This window comes from Sciurus carolinensis, chromosome 13 (genome assembly GCF_902686445.1).
Source record: "Sciurus carolinensis chromosome 13, mSciCar1.2, whole genome shotgun sequence".
Lineage (NCBI taxonomy): Eukaryota > Metazoa > Chordata > Mammalia > Rodentia > Sciuridae > Sciurus > Sciurus carolinensis.
The window spans coordinates 87,150,291-87,172,328 of record NC_062225.1 but is presented as its reverse complement, the minus strand read 5'-3'; the positions used below and the strand labels follow the sequence as shown (position 1 = coordinate 87,172,328).

At 56.2% G+C, this 22,038-nt stretch overlaps 1 protein-coding gene across 4 annotated transcripts in view; it reads left to right on the top strand.

The window, feature by feature from the left end:
• The window catches only part of Atp6v1c2 (ATPase H+ transporting V1 subunit C2), a 48,156-nt gene that overhangs the window by 21,807 nt on the left and 4,311 nt on the right, over positions 1-22,038 (top strand). For 2 of the 4 annotated variants that reach the window (XM_047523562.1, XM_047523561.1), the window contains exons 4-12: positions 3,008-3,093; positions 9,050-9,144; positions 12,112-12,203; positions 15,168-15,266; positions 15,841-15,909; positions 17,819-17,911; positions 18,019-18,112; positions 20,324-20,461; positions 21,278-21,375. In XM_047523562.1, coding sequence (XP_047379518.1) covers positions 3,008-3,093; positions 9,050-9,144; positions 12,112-12,203; positions 15,168-15,266; positions 15,841-15,909; positions 17,819-17,911; positions 18,019-18,112; positions 20,324-20,461; positions 21,278-21,375 — 864 coding nt within the window. The remainder of the gene's footprint in view (positions 1-3,007; positions 3,094-9,049; positions 9,145-12,111; positions 12,204-15,167; positions 15,267-15,840; positions 15,910-17,818; positions 17,912-18,018; positions 18,113-20,323; positions 20,462-21,277; positions 21,376-22,038) is intronic. The other 2 variants (XM_047523563.1, XM_047523564.1) reach the window with 2 other exon arrangements.

Sequence of the window (22,038 nt, the reverse complement as noted above, 5' to 3'; positions counted from 1 at the left end):
TAAAAAGGGACGGGGGTTGTGGTTCTGTGGTTAAGCACTCCTGGGTTCAATCCCTGGTACAAAAAAAAAAAAAAAAAAGGCAACCCACGTGTCCAAGGAGGAAGTTAGTGAAACACTGAGCATCCAGCGAAAGGCGAAGGAGGTGTATCAACATAAGAGCTCATAATGACTGTAAAGTGAAAAAAGTGGATTTGATGAGCGTAGACTCTTGGGTTCCTTCCAATGAGAAAGTGGTCTGGTTCCATTGCCACAGTGCATTGATGACCATGGTGAATGACCACAGCTGAGTTGGGTTGTTGTGTTCCATGGAACAAGAGCTGTTTCTAGCAGCTCAGCTTCGTCAGAGCATGTCATTCTCGGACGTTCCAGATGTGAAGTACATGCCCAAGGGCCATACTGGCCACAGTGAGAAACTGCTCAGGACTGGGGCACGGAGCAGTAAGAACCCTTGACGAAATAATGGGTGACGTCCGCTTTTAGGTTTGTTCGGGAAGAAGGAAGGTCGTGTAACTGGAGATCTGGGCACAGCCAGGTTGGTTATTCATTCAGCAAACACTGCTGAGCAGCTGCTGTGAGCCAGGCACTGTGGTCGGGGCTGAAGTTCCTGCCACCGTCACACGAACAAATAATTACGGGAGTGTCATAGTAGATATGATGATAGGTGACAGGAACTCGCGCGTGTCGATATAGTGATAAAAGAAAAACCATTGGCAGCTTTAAGATAGGAGTTCAGTGAAAAGGGACTTTGTTTTGTCCACGGCATCTCGAACAGTGCTTGGTATACAGTAGTTGCTTCATTTGTGGAAATTGCTGAATGAATGATTAAATTTATTGAGTCAGGATCCCAACAGAACAGAGGGCCACTCATGTAAGGATAACTTGAACCACGTTTGGTGGCGCCTACCTGAAATCCCAGCAACTCAGGAGGCTGAGGCAGGAGGAGCACGATTTAAGGCCAGCCTCAGCAATGTCCTGAGACTCTGTCTCAAAATAAAAAGGGCTAGAAATGTGGCTCAGTGGGAGGGTACCCTGGGTTCAGTCCCCAGTGCCACAAAGGAAAGGAAAGAGAACCTGAGTAGGGTGGACTTACAGAGGGACCCAGAGCTGTGTGGGACTATAGGGAAGCCGCAGGATCAGTGCAGGGACCCGAGCTGTGGGAGGGGACAGGAGGATTGAGGTTCCTCCAACTGGGAGGGACCTGGACTCTGCCTCCCTTTGATCCTCTGTGGAGTCCACCTGGGAACAAGGATAGGGAGCCCCATACAGTCTGCCTGGTCACCTGAGCATATCTCAGGGTCTCTCTCACAAAAGCCGGCCAGGACTCCAGCTTTGCATCCGTTGCCCCAGGCTCCACGGAGAACCTGTGGGGCGAGTAGTAGTTCTACCTTCTAGCTCAGGATCCTGAGGCGAGTTAGGTGCCTTGGCCCAGGTTATTGGTGAGACACCGTAACCACTGTTCTCAGAGCTGCTGCTATGGGTGGAAATGTAAGACGGACCAGGCCACAATGACTTTCCAGCTGTCAGTGTGGCCTGGTGGCTGAGAGTCTTGCCTTTGAAGTCTACGTGCAGACTGAACAGGAGGGTGCAAATTACCTCTCCGAGCCTCAGCTTCCTCGTCTGTGAAATGAGACAGTTCCCACCTTTTGGGGACTTTTGTGAGGATTAAATGAGACAGTGGTTACAGAATGTTGGACACTTGGCTCTGTCAGATGGTAGGTGCTACCAGGAGATCTCGGCTCCCTTAAACTACACAGGCGTTCAGCCTGAACCGTGTCAGGCTGTCGTGTGTTTCCTCTTGGGTGGGGAGAGTTTGTTGTTGTTTCTTTGTCCTGGTGCTGGGAATGCCACCCAGGGCCTCAGGCACACTAGACAGATGCTCTACCCCTGAGCCCCCCACCACTCCCCTGACTGGTGGTTCAAACTTTATATTTGTGTTTTTCAGCTTTTGACCGTGAGCACATTCATTTAATAGTCGGGAAAACAAGTTCTTACCCTCCTTCCTTTCCTTGCTTCTGTCAAGGCTCTCTCCAGCTAGTGTCCTGCCTCAGTTTCTGTGTTTTGAATCAAGTCTCCATGCTCTGTGACCTATGTGGCCATGCCTGTGACAGTGGAGACCCTGGGTTCCATCTGGGATTTGGTGACCTGGGTCCACTCTCCCAAAAACACCACCTCCATGGAGAGAGGTCCTGGGCAGAGCTTTGCATCATTAGAAATTTCAGATTGGTGCTAGTTTGGCAATTGGATTCCAACTGGACTTCTCTTGGGTCAGCCTCCAGCTGCTCAGTGGTCACTGTGGTTAGTTATATCAACAATGATCCCACCCGTGGGGCATAATCCACATTTTATGGGTAAGAGAAGTGAGGCTCAAAAGAAATTAAACCAATTCGGCCAAAACAACACAGTTGGCACTTGGCAGAGCCATGGCCAATTTGAGTCCTTTGCTTCTAAATCCTGTACTTTCCTTACTTTCTGAAGTTTTCTGTTTTGTGGAGACCACGTTTTAATTTTCTAATATCAAAGCAATGCCAGGCTGTGTTAGAGAAAATGTCAAGTAGGAAGAAGGTTTGCACGGGTGCAGCCAGCGCGTCCTGCGATGGAAGTTCACGTCTTGGGTTTTTCCACCTGACTTCATAATGCTGCCTTGTTCTGCGGAATTCAGAGTTCTTTGTAAACCTTATTTTCAATGGCTGCCTAATGATTCCTCGGCGGGATATACCATTACGCACTTAACAATTCCCTATTGTTGAGCCTTCTGGTTGTTTCCAGTTTTTACTGTCAGCAACAATGCTGCAAAGAACATCTTTTTATTCAGAAAGCTTTTTGTGTTTTTCCTGTTTCCTTAAGATGGTTTCCCAGAAGTGGAATTACTGGTTCAAAGGCTGTTACCATACCCTGCTCACAGATGGTGTGCTGCTCCCCCGAGGGCCGCGCCGCCTTCCCCTGCACCGTCTAGGAGTGTCCTGTGGCGGCTTCTCGCTCTCACCGGCTCTCCCTTCTCTCCACACAGCCTCATAAAGAGAATGGCTCAGAGTGTGGTGGAAGTCATGGAGGACTCCAAGGGGAAAGTCCAGGAGAACCTGCTGGCTAACGGAGGTAAGTGCCCGCGGGGCTGTCGGTTCTCGGGAGTGCTTTCCCACGCGCTGGTCACAGTCAGCCCTGGGGTTGATCGTTGCTTCGCAATAAATAGGAGACAGATCCGGCCCCAGAATGCCTCAGGTGCGTACTCCTGCATGGAGTTTTGGCCTCCCTGTGCTGATGGGCTGCATCTTTAGATCCCGTGATGTTTGGGCCAGTAATCAGGCCTGTGCAATTTGTATGCTTTTAAAAGGTTCAAGACAAAAACTTGGAGACCTTGGAAACTTTAGAATTAAATGTTGAAATATCCGTGGAGACAATTAATCCTGTGACTGTGCATGCTTATGGAAAATGAGAGCATATATTTAAAAGGTATATCATTTGTTATGAATAGAATATATGTACACACGCATGTGTATGTGTGCGTGTGCATATATACGTTCACATTTCGTTCCTGCTAAAAACATTGTAAGGCTTTTAATCTGCTGGTGTGAGTTGACAAGCAGAAGTGCCTGTTCTTCCAAATCTGAGCCGGGCTCGGGACGTCTCCGTGGTCTAATAACCCTGCCTTGCTGTGTTGCAGGTTTGAAGGAGAACATGAAGTGTCTAAAGAGTAGGTCATGTGCTGTTTGCTGTGCCTGTGTTCAGAGTGATCTGCATGTCCTGGGAAGGCGGACTCTGTCTGATCGCGGGGTACAGCGGCCAGGTCATGGCAGTTTCTCATGGCGTGGTCACTGTATCTGTAGACAGAGCTGCCGTTGCACCACTATCCCCCGGCCCTCCTGGCACCTGCCCTCCGGGGGTAACTCTGCATGCTATCTGGAAATTGGGCTCCTGCTCCTTCTGCCTGTGGTCTGCTCCTGGCCTCGTTGCTTGTCCACAGAGTCTGCCTCCTGCTCTCTGAAGCCATCTGCTTAGTGGACACTGGCACCTTAAATGCCAGGCTTTGCCAGTCAGCCTTGAGGGACACACACACAAGCAGCCTCCTGGGGTGGCACTCACACCTGGTGCTATTGCCAGAAAGAGCCATTTGCTCTGGGTTTTCTCCAGTCCGCTTTAACTGGTGGATGGAAAGAGCAGGTCATTTTGGGGCAACTAAAAAGCTTTACAGATTGAAAGTGACCAGTTGCCTTCCCAAATGTTCATTGCTTGTCACACCGAGATTCTTGCTGACGGTAAGGTAGCCACGTTTTGTTGAGTCGACCAGCTGATCTTATTTCCCAGCAGTTGATTCTAGGGCTCTGGACTGAAAAGGGACCAGGTAGAGTTACTGTTCTGCAAAACACCAGTGTGTAAGTGTGAGGATTTACACTTACATTACCATAGTGATTGGAATGCTCCCATTCTGGGACTGGGGCTGGCTCCACTGCAGAGCCCTGCCTGTCCTGCATCCCCAGTAGTGCAGAAAGCAGCTGCTCAGTTAATGCTGCTGGAATTTAAGTGCCATTATTACATAGTATCCATCCCCAGACCGATGGCACCAATTCTGAGGGGCAGCTGCCTTCTCCAGAGGAGGAAACAGCTTTGTTTGTTTGTTTAAAGTGTTCCGTTATCTCCAGGCCTCCTGTGACTTGGGTCCTGACAACTTCCAGGATTAGATTTCCAAAGCATATTCTATAAACCATCCCTGCCACGAGACCTGGATGGTAGGGCAGGGCCCACAGTAGTTTCTGAACCTTCTGATGTACCTTCACATATTAGAAGCTCTGAAGTCCTGAGGCCAGAGACCTTTACAAACTGATTTTGACAGGCATTTTAGCAGTGCTATCCAAATGAAGAAATCTCTTTCTTCTGTAAGACCCCCGCAGATCAGTGGTTGACAGAATTAACCAGAGGAGCTCTTTGCTGACCCCCTTGTTCCTACCCCCAAAAGTGAGATTTTAATCTGGTTTCCTCCAGGGGGATTCAGGGCACTGTTCCCATGAAGGACCAACAGCTCTGATACACAACGTGCCTCTTGACCTTGGCCAATCATCTTGATGGGTCTTATTTTTCTCACCTGTAAATGAACTTAATAAGCATCGACAGGCCCTGAGCTTCGCCGGGGCACCTTTTGCTTTTATTTGTTCTTTGCCTGCAGCTGAACTCTGAGCGTGGAGGGACACAGACATGCATGAGAGCAGTGGAGAGTGAGCGCGTTGTCTGGCCTGGTCCTAGAATGTCTCCGGAGGAGGCCATGGACTGGCCTCGCAGGCAGTCAGCCAGGCCCCACTTGCCTGCTCCAAGGACCAGGCCTCACTGACTGGAGCCCAGGCAGAGGAAGGGGGACCTGTCTTTTCCTGAAGTGGAGAGAAAACAGCTGTCAGGAGGTGGTGATGGCAGAGGGTGGTCATCTAATGGTGTTCTCACTGAAGAGTGCACGGGGACAGGGAAGGGCCCTCAAATGTGTGACCTGGGGCCAGGGTCAGTGTCCAGAGCTGGCACTGGTGTTCAGGGCCTGGGAGAGAAAGGAGGAGCAGGGTGTCGTGGTCAGAAATCCAGAGGTCTCCTGAGGCTCCCGCAGGGAGGTCCTTGTCCAGCACCATCTTGGGCACTGCCGAGCGTCTGTTGGGTACTGAGCTCATGCTGGCCTTCTGCAAGTGACGGGCACAGCCTCGGCCTCTGAGCGCACACAGCCCTTGTGCCACAGGGAATTCGCCTCTTTGGCGCGGGAGCCTGTGCAGGATTGCTCTTGGTGTTGGAGGGAAGGGGTGCCCTGGAGCAGTCAACCCCGTGCAGGCAGAGATGGGAGTCAGAGGCCCCGCCTCAGGGAGCAGTGAGCAGCAGGTAGCCCGTGTGTCACCGGTGTCCTGGAGCCCAGATTGGCAGCAGGCGGACAATCAGGACAGCTTCCAGAAGGAACTGGCCTCCATCTGACCTGTGGGTTGGAGGATAAAAGCAGCAGTGGGAGGCAGGAAGAGTTGAGTGTGACTTGTCTTGAGTGGAAGGTGGTGGTGACAAGGAGGACTGGAGACGATCCAAATGTGCCTTGACATCTGACCGTGAGGCTGGCTCCCCATCTTGGGGATGGACCTGGGGCCATTGTGGGAGGTCAGCTCACATGATGCCCACAGTGGGTTCAGCCAAGGGGACCCATTGCCCTGACTGCGGCCGGAGGGGTCCCGTGACCTTCTCCTTCAGCCCCTGAGCGTGTTTCCTGGTATCACCGGCACACCCTCCAGTTCCCCCAGGCGCGAATCCTTTCTGCAGAGTGATTTCCCAGCATGGTGTGTCAGTGCCAAATCAAGACCAAACTCTGTCTGGGTCCACTTGGGCTGCCGTCCCCACATTCTGCGCAGTTGGGCACCTTAAACAGCATTTATTTCCTCCCAGTTCTGGAGGCAGAAGTCCGAGATCAAGCGTGCAGCCAAAGCGTTGTCCGCCGAGGGCTGTCCTCTTGGCTTGTAGATGGCCACCTCCTCTCTCTGTCCTCATACCTTCCTTGCTGTGGGCATGTGGAGAGACAGTGTGGATGGAGTCCTCTACTGTCCCTTATAGAGACACAATCTTATCATTTCTGACACCAGTGTTGTAAACATATAACGAATTCTCCCATGGACCTTTTTCAAATCTGGGGATTCTAGAAAATACCTGATTGTGGCTCTTGGGAAAGGGACAGCGGCAGTATGAGTCTCCCCCTTCCACCTGCAGCTGCGTCCTGATAGTGGACATGATGGGGAAGAGAGTGGAGTCTCCTCTCTGGGCCACCCAGGGTGCTGGGTGCTTTGCAAGTGTTTTCTCCTTTTATAATGGAGCTTATATAACTCGCCCTGTGCCAGAGTTTCCTCACGGAATAATAGTACTTAATGGGGCTGATTCATGTGTCCTGGCCCAAGGTAAGCCATCAGTAAATGTCAGCTACCTTAGTAGAATCACCCTCTGCAGGATTTCAAGGCATTTCCTATCTCTTAAGTGCCGATAATTCTGCCAGCAGATCAGTTCCTGTCTGTGAGTTTCCTTTGAGTTCCATCTGCTTCTTTGGGTCTTGCCACCCACATATCAAACTCGGCTTATCCTGGCTGCACCATCCCTGCCCTCTGCCCCTCCCCTGCCACCGCCCCTGAGGCTGCTCGGCTTATGTGCATCCTGCCCTCCACCCAGTCACCTGGCCTCCGAATCAGGGTGTCGCCTGGCCACCTTCGCCCCTCCCTGTGTCCTTAGCCCTGCATCCTGTCCAGTGGGCCCTTCCTCTCTCCTCCCAGGGCTTCTCTGGCCCCTCTCAGCTTCATCTTCTCTGCTCACCACCACAGAGAGGTCTCCCACAGCAGATGAGAGTCCCTGGCCTCCTCTGTGGCTGGCTTTCCACACAGCCTCCTGGAGGCTCGGTGGAGACCCTGTTCAGCACGCAGCTGTGGGAATGATCTGTGCTCAATTCTTGGCACACGACAGGTGCTGAGTCGTGAGCTCTAGTATTGCCATGTGCAGGATTAGGTCCCGCAGGACCCTCGTGCCTGGCCTGGCCTTCCTTTCCAGTCCCCATCCACTCCCGGCTCTATCAGCCTCACCCAGAGGCTCTGCTTGCCCTGAGCACATGGGCTGCCAGTCCCCCTGGCTCCCGATGCCTCCTTCACCAGCCACACAGCTGGCTGCTCTTCCCTTCAGCCCCTGCATGAGTCTGGGTCCCGGAAGCCCTTGTGCCCTCCCCAGGAGGAGCTGGAGCCCAGTCTCAGTCCCCCAGCACCTGCATCCTGTCCCAGCTCACCAGCTCACCGTGTGCCTTTTCCTAGTTGAGTGCCCTGCACTCGGAGCACTGGAGTTTGGGCGGGAAGGGAGCCTGGCCTGTATCCCCACAGGGTGGAGCCCAACTGAGGAGACCGAATGTTGAGAAAGCGACATGCAGCAGGCTGTACGGGAAGCCAGGTGTGCAGAGCTGAGGTGGGGTCTGACCTCGGAAGGACCTCCTTGCTAGGGCTGGGGCATTCTGGGGGCCCCTGCACCCTGAAGCACCCACTGAGCTTCCTGCTTTGCCTCAGAGCAGACGTGGAACAGACGCAGGGAGCCTGGTGCCAGGGAGCAGCCTGTAGTCCAGCCTCCTGGGAGGTGAGGCAGGGGACTGCTAGAGCCCAGGAGTTTGAGGCCAGCCTGGGCGACACAGCAAGACCTCCCCCCACCACTGAAAAAAAGAAAAAAGAGAAAGAGGCCTGGCAGCTGGCTAAGCCTCGGCGCTCTAAGGGTGTGCAGGACCAATCCAAGGGGCACGCACTCGGGCCAGCGGCCCCGTCGCTCGGGTGGGACACTGCCATGGCCCCGCCTGGCCTGAGGCCCGGGGGCTCTGAGCCCCGCCACAGCTGCCAGCAGGAGCCAGAAACATCCGAGGTCGGCAGGCGGTTTGTTACTTGGAGAAAAAAGGAGACTTATGGAAACGTCAGCGTTCCTTTCAGCGGAGGCTGTCGCGTGAGAGATGCGCGGAATGACGCATGTCTATCCCCAATGGAAACGCCGTAGCTCAAATGCCAGCACTTGGCGAATGCTGAAGTTGCCTTTGAAGTGGACCGCCTGGGTTGGACTTCCTGTCCCCGACCTGGGCTCAGGAGGCAGGAGACTGTCCTCCAAGCAGGTGTCTCCTGTTGGCAGGCCATGGGCTCTGTGGTCTTCTGGCTGACTCGATGCTCTCTGGTGTGCCTTTGGGTGCACTTGACCGTGTGGGGAGGACAGCCTGAGCGGCTGGAGAAGGCAGTGGAGCCGCTGTGCCCTCCTGGGTCGTTGCTGGCCTCGGGAAAGCAGACCTCCTGCACACGGGTCCCTGGGACGGCGACGGAGCACCCATTACAGTGCCTTTTCCTCTGGCTGCTGCGGACTTGGGATCTGGCTGGTGGCCCATCTGGCTCAGAACCCCGCGCCCAAAGGGAGTCCTTGTGTCCCCAGAGGCCACACCTGCGGCTGGCTTCTCAGGGACCACCCTGAGAATGAGTGGCGTGGGTGGGTGAGCTTGCTCGTGTCCTGGGAGACTCGGACAGTGGTGTCCACTTACCATCCTGTATCTGTGTCCCTCCAGTTGACCTGACATCCTTTGTGACCCACTTTGAATGGGACATGGCCAAATACCCTGCGAAGCAGCCGCTGGTGAACGTGGTGGACACACTAGCCAAGGTGAGAAGGGACTCGGGACATCCTGCTCTGATGGGCCCTCTGGGCTTCTGAGGTGCGTCTCCTTCCATGGCCGAGCAAGATCAGGGCCAGGGAGAGGCTGTCTCGCACCCTCGTGCCCCTGCTGCCCCGTGGTTTGGCTGCAGTTTCACAGGACAGTCAGCTCAAGGGCTGAGTCACTGGTGTTCTAGCCCCAGACCCCAGTCCCCTTGGCCTCGCTGCCCCTGCCCCTCTTTACAGAAGTTCCAGGAAGGTAACTTAGTCCCAGCCTCACCTCCCGAAGCACCTGGCACCCCAGGCCCTGGTGATTACTTACATGCAAAGCCACTTGCTTTAGTAGTTTGTCTTAGGAGCCCCAAATCCTCAGAGACGGTGTGGGAGCTCGTCACTGGTCCCTGCCACAGTAGGGAGTGGGTAAGTGTCACCGTGACAGGCTACTATCTGCAGAGCTGTGGCCTCTGGCTCACACTTGGGGAATAAAAACCACAGGTCTGCAGGGACACTATGGGTATCTAGCAGCTGTGGTGGCTCCAGTGTGCCTTCCGTGCATGCTGACTTGCTGTGGCCTGTCCCTTTCTCCTGCCACTAGCACGAAGCCACTGCTGGGCCTGGTGGTTGGAAAGAAGGTCTCAGCCTGGCCAGAAACAAAACTGTCTTGCTCTCTACTGCAAGGAGCAGAGTGCCCTGAGTGTGGCAGGCGGTCAGGAGGGTAGGCGGGCTCCATTCTCCTGGGGGTCTCCTGGGAGCAGGGGTGAGGCCTGGGGAATCTGGGTGCGGTTCCTGCAGGCAATGCTTCCATCCCAAGTTCCCACTTCTCCCACGATAAGCAGGCAGGGATTCTGGAAGGCCCTTCAAGGACGGGCTGCCCTGGGTACCTGTGCCAGGTGTGACTTCCAGGAGGATGCCGTGCACGTCCACCACGAAGCCAGAGGGTTGTGGGGCTGGGCCTGCCTGCCTTGCCCTGCTCTGTGCCAGCTTGGAATCCAGAGTCCCAAGGATGCTGGATCCAGCGGGGAGGCCCCTGCAGCACAGAGTTGTAGAGGAGACCTGCTTCTCTCTAGTCCAGGCTACCTGAGTGGCTTTGGCAGGACACCAGGGAGGGAGGGGGAGGAGGGCACTGGTTTTGATGGCACTCCTGGGGCGCCAGGAGCCATGCCAGGCTCTTACTTCCTGCCTTACCCCAGGAGTGGGTTCAGTTTCCTCTGGTTTCAAATGAGAAGTAGCCGAGAGACCCAGGTGCGCCCGGTAGCTGTTGAGGTGCATGCTGGGAGAGGACACAGCTCTCGGGGCCACAGCCCAGGCGTTGAGCTGCGTGTGTGGCCTGAGGAAACCCTGGTGGCTCCTCCGCAGGGCCAGCTGGGGCAGAGGCTGTGGGATGTCAGCTCCCTGCCCTTCCTGCAGCAGGAACACTTGCATGACACCCCATTTCATCCCCATTTCATCTGACTCTGCCAGCCAGAGACATCCTACTCTAAGGAAGACCCCCTGTTGCCTCAGTTTCCTCAGCATCCTGTGGATCGGGGCTTGGAGAGGTCCAGGAGCTTAGTAGGTCTCACCAGTAAGAGCTGGTTCTCACTGTCTGGCTGGTGTCCAAGCACCCTGCAGCAGCTTTTCTCTGGCTTATGGTGAAATCAGAAAAATAAGGATAAATAGGGATTTTGTTGTTGTTCGCATTTCACTTGTTTTTGTGGCGCTGGAGATCAAGCCCAGGGCCTTGTGCGTGGAAGGCAGGTGTCCACCACTGAACTACTAAGAGTGTCAATCTTCTATTAAAAAGCAAGACGCAAGGGTGTCAGTGTCCTGGTCATGACACGTTCACAGTAACAGCTGTTCAGAGGATCGGTAAAGTGTGACGTAGCTGTTGGTTGGGATGGCACGGCGAGTGGTGTACAGTTGTACGGCATAGCTGTGTAGCGAGCGTAGCACAGTGTACATTTGTACATTTAGGTGTGTAGTTCAGTTGTACAGTGTGGCCGTAGTGAGTGCGGGATCATCACCGAGTCCCGTGGCCTTCCTTCTGAAGGTCACTGGCATTTGACGTTTCAAGAGGACCCTCCCATACGCATATAAAATAGAGTTCAACTCAGATTGTCCACATTTTGTAGCTAATGACTCCTGATGTCCCCATCTCAGTGGTGGCACAAGGTTCTGCTGCATTTGCTGATGTCTAGGCTCCCCCATGGCTGATGACCAGCTACCAGCGATGGCCTCGCACCACTGTCCCTGCCAACCCAGAGGAGGTCCCGAATGTACTCGCTAAACCCTGGCACTCCAGAATAGGGGGTCCCTAACCTATCTGAGTGCAGCCTGTCTCCATGCCCAAGGTGACTTCCTGCCCACACAGGCTGAGATGGTGGCTGTGGGTCTGACCATGGCAGATCTCCATGGGGCAGCTGGCTGGAGAGGTGTGGGCTTCAGACAGAGAAGAGGTCTCAGAGTGTGATGCTGACAAGTCATTGTGACTTGGGCCTTGGTGCCTGTGAAGTTCCTGTAAAGAGGTGTATTGTCCCCTCCCACCCAATGCATGGACTGACCATAAGGCCCAGTTGCTGGAATGTCCAGGGAAACAGAGGGGACATCAAAGCCCCCCTCTTCCTGCCAATTAGCAGGTTGCTCTCTCTCTCTCTCTCTCTCTCTCTCTCTCTCTCTCTCTCTCTCTCTCTCAGTCTTTCTTTGGTACTGGGGATTTAATCCACGAGTGTTTTACACTGAACTATGTTCCCAGCCCTTTTTTATTTATTATTTTTTAAAATTTTGAGACAGGTTCTCACTAAGTTGCTGAGGCTGGTCTTGAACTTGCGATCCTCCCACCTCAGCCTCCCGAGTTGCTGGGGTTGCAGGTGTGCCCCACCACATCTGGTGGTGTCTGCTGCTTTTCTCAAATGCCCCATGAGAACGTGGTGGTCATTTGAAATGTTCCGGCACCTCCTTCAACACTTGGGGGTGACCGAGCGTTTCCTACCTATGCAGCAACTGGCACAGATTGAGTCGGACCTGAAGTCCCGAACAGCAGCCTACAGCGCCCTGAAGGCGACCCTGGAGAACCTGGAGAAGAAGTCCACGTGCGTACCCTTGCCCTCCGCCACCTCGGCAATCCCGCAGGGCTCCTCGCTTGCCTTTCCCTTTGCTGGGACGCCCCCCAGTCTGCCTGAGCTTGAGAGTGAGAGCGAGTCAGGCAGCCGTGGGAAGGGGGAGCTGGAGCAGATGAGGGAGGAGGGGTCGCACCTCCTGTGTGTGCCCAGCAGGGAGCGCGTGCCCCGCAGCCCCATCTTCCCTCTCCTCCGCTCCTGGGTGGTACAGGGTGCCCGGGATGCTGCCCAGGCCCTCCGCCAGAGGCTGAATCTACCAGCACCCAGCCAAGGGCAGTGGGAGGCCAGGATGTCAGGGCCTGGCTCTCCACCAGGTGCAGAGAAGGCAGCAGGCTTTAGCCCAGGGCAGAATGGCCACAGGGACTCAGGCGCTGTTTGTCCCCTGGAGCACTGGTGAGGCGGTGGGCTGCTGGGACCAGCAGACCAACGTGATACCCAGGTGCTATTGGGAGCAATGTGGAAGCTCAGTGCCACCGTGGCAGGAGCTGCCGTGGGCGAGCTAGTGAGCTCAGGGTCGGGGGGTGGAGGGTAAAGGAGCCAGTGGGCTCCTGCTGGGAGGCAGCAGGGGGCTCCTGGACCAGGCAGAGCGGGCGTGGGAAACCTCCGAGTCTCCCGGGCCTCTGGGCCTCATCTGTTGATTTCTGAAGATTCTCCAGAGGAGGGAAGTGACCCAGGGGCTCAGAAGGAGCTGAGAGCTGCTTCGCAGTGGAGAGCCAGGGACCGTTACCTCCTACTGGGTTTCTCTGTGGGAAGGTCCCTGGGCTAGCTCTTCTTGTGACAAAAGCAAATACGTGTTGAATATCCTTAATCTGAAAATCTGAAATGCAAAATACCCCCAAATCTGAGACTTTTGAGTCCTGTGTTGGTGCCGTGAGTGGAGAATCCCATACCCGACCTCCTGACTCTGGTCAGGGTGAAATGCAGAAGCCTGGAATTATTGTAGAACACGGCCCTTGGGCTAGGTGTGTAACCACAGGATGTCTGCTCAGCATGGCCCCTCCCCCGATGTCTCATTATGTCCCTGCTACCATTCCAGAATCTGAAATAGTCCAAAAGCCAAAAATAATTCTGGTCCCAAGCATTTCAGAAAAGGGATATTCAAGGTGTGGTTTTTAGTGGAAAATTAAGAACCGAAAAGAGAAATGTACACTTCAACTAGAAACCATCACTGTGGGCTGCTGGCTTCGTGTCAGAACTACCTGGACATGAGCGAGAGAGGTGGGAGGCAGGTGGGGCATCAGGGCAGTGAGCTCTGAACGGTGACCTTGACCCAGGTTCCCGGTGGCATGATGGGCCTCGGGGCTGGAGCATGCTGAGCTGCCCCCTCGATGCACCACCAAGTGGTGGACTTCTTGATTGGTTGATGGCACACACCTGTTCTCAGCCGCTTGCGAGGCTGAGGCAGGAGGATCACAAGTTCAAAGCCAGTCTCAGCAACTTAGCAAGTCCCTGAGCAACTTGATGAGGCCTAAGCAACTTAGCGAGGCCCTGTCTCAAAATAAAAAAGAAAAAGGTCTGGGGATGTGGGTCAGTGTGGTTGAGTGCCCCTGGGTTCAATCCTTGGGCTAACCTCTTAAGTGGTGAAGTTCATTCTTCATTGAGTGTCATTGATTCATGGCCGCTTTGATGGCTTTATTGAGCACATACACTGAGTGAAGGAGGCTGCATACAAAGAGAGGGGATGAAGCAGTCTCCCTCTGATACGTCTTTTCTCCTTCCTCCCTTCCCCTGACCTCCCCTCCCCTCCCCTCTTTCTTTCCTGGTACAGGGGAAGGAAGGCCAGGGCCATGCACATGCTAGACAAGCATTTTACCACTGAGTTATTTTGAAACAGGGTCTCACTAAGTTATCCCTGGCTGGCCTCAACTTGAGATCTTCCCGCCTCAGCATCCTGAGTAGCTGGAATCACAGGCATGCACTACCGACCCCAGCTGACTTCTTTTCTTCTTTCAATGCACACTTTTAAGTGCCTACTGTGACCTCAGGCCTAATACTAGGCCCTAAGAATAGAAAACAGAATAAAATACAGTCTCTGCATTTGCAGAGTCACAATTATTCACTCAACAGACATTTATGGGAAGTCTGCTTTGTGCTAGGGTACAGAGGGAAACACATAAAGTCACCTAGCACGAGAATAATGTGTCTACTGCTGTAACAGGGTAGCTGGGTGTCTCTGGAGAGGGTTCTGGGGGTTTGTCTGTGGCCACACAGCAGGGGCAGGAAGGTAGGAGAGCAGGCTCCTGGGCTGGTGGGCTCTCTGGAGAAAGGTGCTTCCCATTGTCTTGAAGGCTTTGGCCTTGGCTCGGAGGTGACCAGGAGGGAGCTACAGTGCTCGCCGCCGCCCTGGTGCTCAGTCCCGGCCTCCGCCCCTGCTTCCTGGTCTTCCTGGCTGTCTGGGTCTTGGTAGCCGCATAGTCGACAGGCCCACATGACAGCCCTGCGTTCAGGCCAGGTCCACTGGGCAGGTACAAAGCTATTTCAGGTGAGTGTTCCCTGGCTGCTGCACAGAGGTCTGTAAAGTGACACGGAGCTCTATCTGAACCCGTCTCTGCCCAGGGCAGCCCTTGCAGCTGGCCACTGTGTTGACACTTGAGTAGCCTTAGCTGCTGCTACCTGAGGTCCCCTCCTGATGGCTGGTGACTTGCACTGGGCAGCACAGGTCACCGAGGTGTTGGATTTAGCAGCCCCTCCTGGGACTGGTGACAGCAGCCCAGGCCAGGCCAGCCTCTCTGTCCCTGGAGGGGAGGAGGCCGGGCTCTGGCTGCCCACATGAGCAGTGACGGTGGCCGCCTGTGAGGACCTGTGCTGTCCCAGGCCTGGCAGCCCTGGCCCCACCTCTCCCGAGCCTCCGCCAGTGCCTGCCCTGCACTGTGCCTGGCCTCATGGGGTGGGTCCGTGCCCCTTCCCACTGGTCACACCCTTCTACCTGCCTTTCAGGGGGAACCTCTTCACCCGGACGCTGAGTGATATTGTGAGCAAAGAAGACTTTGTGCTGGATTCAGAATATCTCGTCACACTTCTGGTCATCGTTCCCAAGTGCGTAGGCCAGGGGTGGGGGCGGGGGGTGTCTCGGCCTGTGCTTGGGGATCGCAGAGGGAAGCCGGCACTGCCCAGTGGAGAGCCTTGCTCACGCTGGTGCCGCGAACTGAGGAGGAGGACGCCCCTGCGGGTCCCGGCTGCTGATATCCCCACAGGGGCTCCTGGTGGCATTGTGTCTGCATAACAGCAGCGGGCAGAGGGTGGCAGGGCAGAAGCGGCCATCTACTGGGCACCCGCTGTGAGCTCCATGAGTCGCGACATTGCTTTCATCTCAGGACAGGTCTGGGAGTCTGTCATGATTCCCGTTGTCCTGAGGCTTACCAGCAGGCCCAGGTCACTTGGGACAGGATTAGGAAGTCATTTGTAAGCTGCGGACATCTGTAGCTGAGTTCCTACAGGACCTTCTGTGGGAGCCCTGGGACCCTCTGGGGCAGGCGGGGGACATGAGGCGCTGTCCCTGGTCCCTGCTGACTTTCAGGCCCTTAGGTAAATACTTGCGCAGCTTCCTGGGTGCTCGGGACACCTGGAGCCTTTTCTGCCAGCAGCGTTGAGTGACTCTGTGCTCCCGCAGGCCAAGCTACGCACAGTGGCGGAAGACCTATGAATCCCTCTCGGACATGGTGGTCCCCAGGTCGACCAAGTGAGTGAGTCCCCAGCTTGGCCCGGGATCCCTGGGTCCCAGCTTGAGCCCCTTGGGCTGGAATTCCTTCTTGGTCACATGCCTCGTCACAGAGCAGACTGCCCTCTCTGGAAACTGCGTCCCTGCCCCTCTGGAAGGCTGCCCTGGCTTCTGCCAGCAGAGGGCTCCCCCAGGGCCCTCTGACTCCCATTTGTGGCTTTCTCCACCTGAGGGTCAGGCAAGGACCTAGCTGGTGTGGCTGACCAGGGAGTGGCCATAGGAGAGGAAGATGGGTCAGAGCAGGAGTGGTCAGTGGGCACTGAAGAAATGACAGGAGACGCCCAGCGCGGTGGCACATGCTTGTAATCCTAGCTACTTGGGAGACTGAGGCAGGTTTGAAGCCAGCGTGGGCAACTTAGTGAGACCTTGTCTCAAAATAAAGGTGTCGCTGGAGGTGTCGCTGGGTGGGGGAACACCCCGGGGTCCCACCCCCAGGGCCTCAAAGGGCAGGAGAGGAGCAGGTAACCGGTGTCCCTCATGGAGAGCCACCCAGCGGGGAAAACCAGCAGTCAGAACTGGCATCAGCAGGGACAGAGCTCATGCTGAGTGACCAGGGAGGCCAAGCCACAGGGGCCACATCGTGCCCTGCCGTTCACTAAAGTCTATAAGGATGCAAGCTGGATCTCTGTGCCCTGGGTGCACAGTGCACAGTAGAATCTTGGGGTGGGTGGGGTGGGGATGAGAAATGCCACCTCTGGGCGGCTAGTAGTGACATTAGGGCCCAAGCAGAGTGCAGCTGGGCCTGGGAGCAGGGGACTGTCTGCTGGGTGGACATTGCTTGCTCTCCTAAGCTGGGTGGCGGATCCACAGGTGTTTGTTGTCCTCGATGCCTTTTGGTGTGTCTGGACTGGTCTGTGAGCGGAGCCCCTCCCCCGACCTTACCACACAGGGAGCTGCCCGTGCCCCTCCCCCAGAGGCCTCTGCGCCCTCATAGCGGGCGGCCCCTCCAGGGCCACTAACTCACAGGAGATGGCCATCAGGAGCTAAATTGAATGGTGCAAGGAACAGGACGGACACAGCCTGAGGTCACAGGGGAGGTGGAGGAGTGAGCCGGGCAGCAAGTCTGCAGGGGGGACTGGCCTTGGAGCTGCCCGCTGGCTTGGCAGAAGCTCTGCTGCTCTGATGCCAGGGCCCCAGGAATCCTGGGCAGACCAGAGCCCTCTGGTCCTTCATTGTCAGAGGGTACCTCAGGGCCTACACAAGTGATTCTGGAAAGGCGTGGAGCATGGGAATGGCCCCTTGCGTGTGAGCTCTGAGAAACGAGAGGTGGCCAGGCCAGCACGTCCATGTGGCACGCCAGAGCCCAAGCACTCCCAGTGTCGGGGGCTTCTGGCCAGTGGGATTTGGAGACACTTAGACCACTGGCCTCAGGACCTCCTGTGTTGTTGGGGACAGTGACCCCAGCGGTCCTGCACTGAGGCATGCTGGGTATGCTGGGTCTGGCCATTTGGGACTTTGTGACATTGGAAGTGAAATGGACCTTGTGGGATGGTTTCTGCCAACTGGAAATCTCTGCTTCCTCAAAACCAAGAGTGCCAAGGACCCCCATGCCCAGCCTTGAGCACCGAGGCCCCAGAGGGACTTGGTCTCAAAGCCATTTGGTGAGCAGGTGACAACCCAGTCCTCCTCACTCCCCACCACTCCCCACCTGGAGGTTCCGAGAGTGGTGTGTGGAAGGGGCAGGCGGGAGCAACCAGGAACAAGGAAGTGACCAGGTCTGTGGTTCCCAGTCCCCCGTGGTGGCCAGGGCCCCAGCTTAGGCCACGGGCCCAGCTCTGCAGTGGGTGCCCCCAGGAGTCCAGCGGCAGTGCAGTCTGGCTCAAGGTGACACTGGTGGACAGTCCAGTGCATGAATTCTTCTCCCCAACAGACTGATTGCCGAGGACAACGAGGGTGGCCTCTTCACTGTGACTCTATTTCGAAAAGTGATTGATGATTTCAAAATCAAAGCCAAAGAGAACAAGTAAGGGGGCTCCCCTGGGGGCTCCTCCAGGTTTGGTGTGTGTCCCAGGTTGGGGGTCTGCCTCTTTGGGAAGCTTCTTGTGACAGCTGTTGTTTTTTTGTTTTAAGGTTCACTGTCCGTGAATTTTTCTATGATGAGAAAGAAATTAAAAGGGAAAGGGAGGAGATGACCAGATTGCTGTCTGATAAGAAGCAACAGTATGTAAGTATCTGATGCAGGCGGTGAATTTCACGCAATTGAGCAGCCCCCTCAAGGTTGTTGGGGTGAGTGCCCACTTCCAAATCACAGCATCCCCTGGCCATGGGGCTCGTGCATCAGGAATAGCTGTCTCAAGGGCCTCAAGAGCAGGGTCTGGGGAGAGGATGGTAAGGATGAAGAGAAATGAGCCCAGGCACCAGGAACCGTGAGCACCCCCCGCCTGGGCTGCACCGGCTCTCACCTGCCCTGAGCACTGCCCTTCCGGAAGCGGTATTAGCTCCCCACAGATGAGAATCACAACTGAGGCTCTCCCTGGGCTAGAGGACCCTGCCTGAGGCTCCCTAGGGGTCAAGCAGGCCAGTGGGCTTTAGGCAGAAGCCTCTGCACAGTGTGGGCTGTGTCTTGCCTTGGAGTAGGAATGGCCGCCAGCCATCTGTGTCCTTGACTGTGTGGCTTCCAGGGCGTCACCAGCACCTGTGTTTACCTCCCCTATGTTCTTAGGGAAGAGTGGGTACTTACCTCAGACTTCCGACCACAGCCACTTGGAAGCTTTGTGGAGGGGCAGCCTGGCTCATGACGGGGACGGGAGAAACTGGAGCCAGTTTTGGGGACGTTACCTCCTCTCTGGCGCGTTCCAGACTGGGTGTCCCATAGCTGCAGAACCCAGCTGAACCTCTCTGGATGAGCCTCCAAGGAGCCCATCTGGGTGGGAGGGTCCTCCCCTTGTCCCCATCCCCACCCCCCAATTCAGCCTCTAGCAGTAGAGAGGCTGGAGGAGTGCGCAGCGCGGGCTCGGGCCGTGCCGTGCCGGGGAGTCTGAACACGGCGCGGTGAGTGAGTGCCGGGAGAGGGCAGGGCAGCTGAGTGCTTCACACGTGGCCGTGTTTGCCGGGGCCTCCTTCCGCATCAGACAGAGGCCGGGGGTCGCGCTCATCCACCTCGCCCGAGCCAGTGCCCTTGGCAGGAAAGCAGCCACCCCTCTGGAGCGAGCATGAGCCGTGGAGCCCCTAGACTGGATCCTGGAGGCCCTGGTTTCCCTCTGGGGAGGAAATGGCCACTGAGGACACAAAACTCATCCTGGGATTTTTAACCCTCCTCCCCTGGAGCGAAAGCAGAGACGTGTGTGCCCCAAGCGAGCGAGTACCTGTCTGAGGTTGCTCTCGTCCTTAGAGGGTGACACAGCCTGCAAACCCAGGCAGCCACCAAGAAGGGCAAGCCCAGGGTGTTCTTGCTTAATACCAGCTGGCTCGCAGACGCCCTGCTCTTCTCTTGGGCTGAGCCTTCCCTGGTTGCTATGTCCTGCCCCCACACTGCCACGGTGTCCCTGGATGAGGCCAGATGTGTCCAGCTGAGGGCCCTGTCCAGAGGACAGGTGGTGAAGTAGGGCCTTTGGCACCCACTCCATGCTGGCAGACCTGCCTGACCCTCTGAGTCAGGGTGACACAAGACGCCTGCCACCTGCCCCGCGGGGCTCAGACTGCCCGCCAGCTGCCAGACTGCTGTGTGCTGTCTGCATGAGGCGTGGACTTCAGCCCCGGAGAGGCCTCAGGGTCTCTCTGCAGGTGGGGAATGGAGCTCCAGGGAAGCCGTGCCAGTGGCAGAGCCCGGCTGGCGCTCAGCTGGCGGCCACCCTGCCGTCTAGAAATCTCTCTCCTGCCTTGGCCTGGTTGGAAATGGATACTCCCAGCATCTTCACCCCTTTCCACTGTCTGTCAGAAGCAACCCCCGAGACTTCAGGGTGCTTTGGGAACACAGGGCAGAACTGTCCTGTTCCCACCTGTTTGCAAAGACAGGAGGCACAGGGCGAAACGGCCTAGCAGCATGTCGCCTAATTTCTGCATGCTGCATGCTGGGTGCTCCACGCATGCCAAGGAGGCATCGTGCGGGTGTGGCAGAGACCGCCACTGAGGCTGGGCAGACCAGCTCTGCAGGCAGCCTCTCCTCTGCCTCCTGTGCTGTCCTGATGTGCCCGTGGTGGACAGTGGGCGGTGTTGACCCAGGCCAGGCAGGGCACGGGGGGTGGGAGCAGCCCCACTTGCTGGCATCTGGAGCCAGCTGTGCCCTGCACATCCTAGTCCAGCAGCACATGAGTGTCTGGGGTGGGCCAGGATGTCTGCACTTGCTGTCACGTGCTTTTCAGGCAATGAGAATTATTTCTGTGTGTTGGTGATGCATGTTTGCTGAAAGATTAATAAATCATTTCTGTGCCTTTAGCAAACTTCCTGTGTTGCTCTTAAAAAGGGATCATCTACCTTCCGGGACCACAAGGTTAAGGTAACCCCGCTAGGTAACCCTGATAGGCCTGCTGCGGGGCAGACCGACAGAGAGAGAGAGAGTGAGGGCGAGGGCGAGGTAAGCAGCCCCCGGGAGCCCTGGGGGTCCCTGGTGCGCATCTCCCTGCCAGCTCAGGTGTCTTCTGAGAAACCGCATCCTTGCATTTCTGTTGTCTCATGCGGCTTGTGAGTTCTTAAATTCAACTGAGGAGCCCAGAATCACACTTTCCTCCCATCTGCAGGCCCCTCTGGAGCTGCCCCTCCCAGCAGGGAATGGTGCTTGTGGGCCAGCGTGCTTCTGCCCTGGCCAGGTGGCTGGGGCTGGTGATGGGCAGGGCCCTGGCGGGGGTGGTGGCAGCAGCTCAGTCTCCTCCTTTGGCTGCCCTGGCTGGACCTGCCCCTGACCTTGTTGGGCAGTTGGCGATATCAGGTGAGAGCTTGAAGCTCCTGAGCTCCCCCAGAGGACCAGCCACACCAGTCTCAGTGGCTACTGCTATGGCCATAGATGGGGCTTGAGAAACCTCTGGAGTGGCAGTTGGTGGATGGTGCCAGGACCCTGGGGGCAGTGCCTTCCCAGAAGGTGGGCTCCTTGGCTGGTCAGTGTCGGAAGCTGCCTGTCGACAGCCTTGAGGTCAGGGGCTGCCCTGCCCTCCTCGCCCTGGTCTGTGATGGCCCCTCGCATGTGCCTGGTGGCTGGCCCGCTGCGCTTCCCCAGCGCCAGGCGCCCGGACATAGTGGTCCTGAGCCTCACCCAGGCCTCTTCTGACTCTCCGCTTCTGCTGGTTCCTGGGCATTTCTTCTCAGCTCAGGGCTTGCTCTGTCAACACCCGAGTCCTTTCCTGGGCCGCTTCAGGCCAGTGGCTGGGAGGGTCATGTGGCTGTCCTGTCTCTGCAGGGCCCCCTGCTGCGCTGGCTCAAGGTGAACTTCAGCGAGGCTTTTGTTGCCTGGATCCACATAAAGGCCCTCAGAGTGTTTGTGGAGTCTGTGCTCAGGTGCGTGGGGGAGCCCGGCTGTCCTGAGGGTGGGCAGGGCCTGGAGGGGCCAACTGTGGGCCACCAAGCTCCCGCCCTTCCCCGTCCTGCCGTGCTGCCCTCAGCTTGCCCTCTGTGCTTGCTGGTTCTCGGCAGCTTGACGTCCTTTGGCCAGTGAAGCCCCTCGGCCTCGTGCCTGCCCCCATGTCTGCTGCTCCCTCCCTCCCTGCCAGGCTCAGGCCAGGGTCACCTGGGCTTCTGCCTGCCTCACCCTCGCACCCTGGGTGGCCTCATTGGGCCTGAGGGGCCCAGTGGCTCCTGGGAGACATCCCAGCCTGTCTCAGGCCAGCCAAGAGTCAAGGTGGCCCCCAAAGAAATCAAAACCAAACCGTCACCAATGAATTTTATCTTGCCTTATTGTGTTTTTAAATAAAACCAAAGTAGGTTCACTGTGGAATATTTGAAAATTATAAATAAACACAAAGGATGAATAAAAATCACCTACACAGGACTGGAGGTGTGGCTGTTACCACCAAGGGCTTGCCTAGCAAGTGCAAGGCCCTGGGGCTCCATCCCTAGCGCTGCTAAGGACCAAAGTGAAAATAAAAGGGAAAAAAGTCATCTGTAATACACCCTGGGGTGTGCCCATTTGGGTTTTTGGTCGGTTTTTTGTGTGTGTGCGCT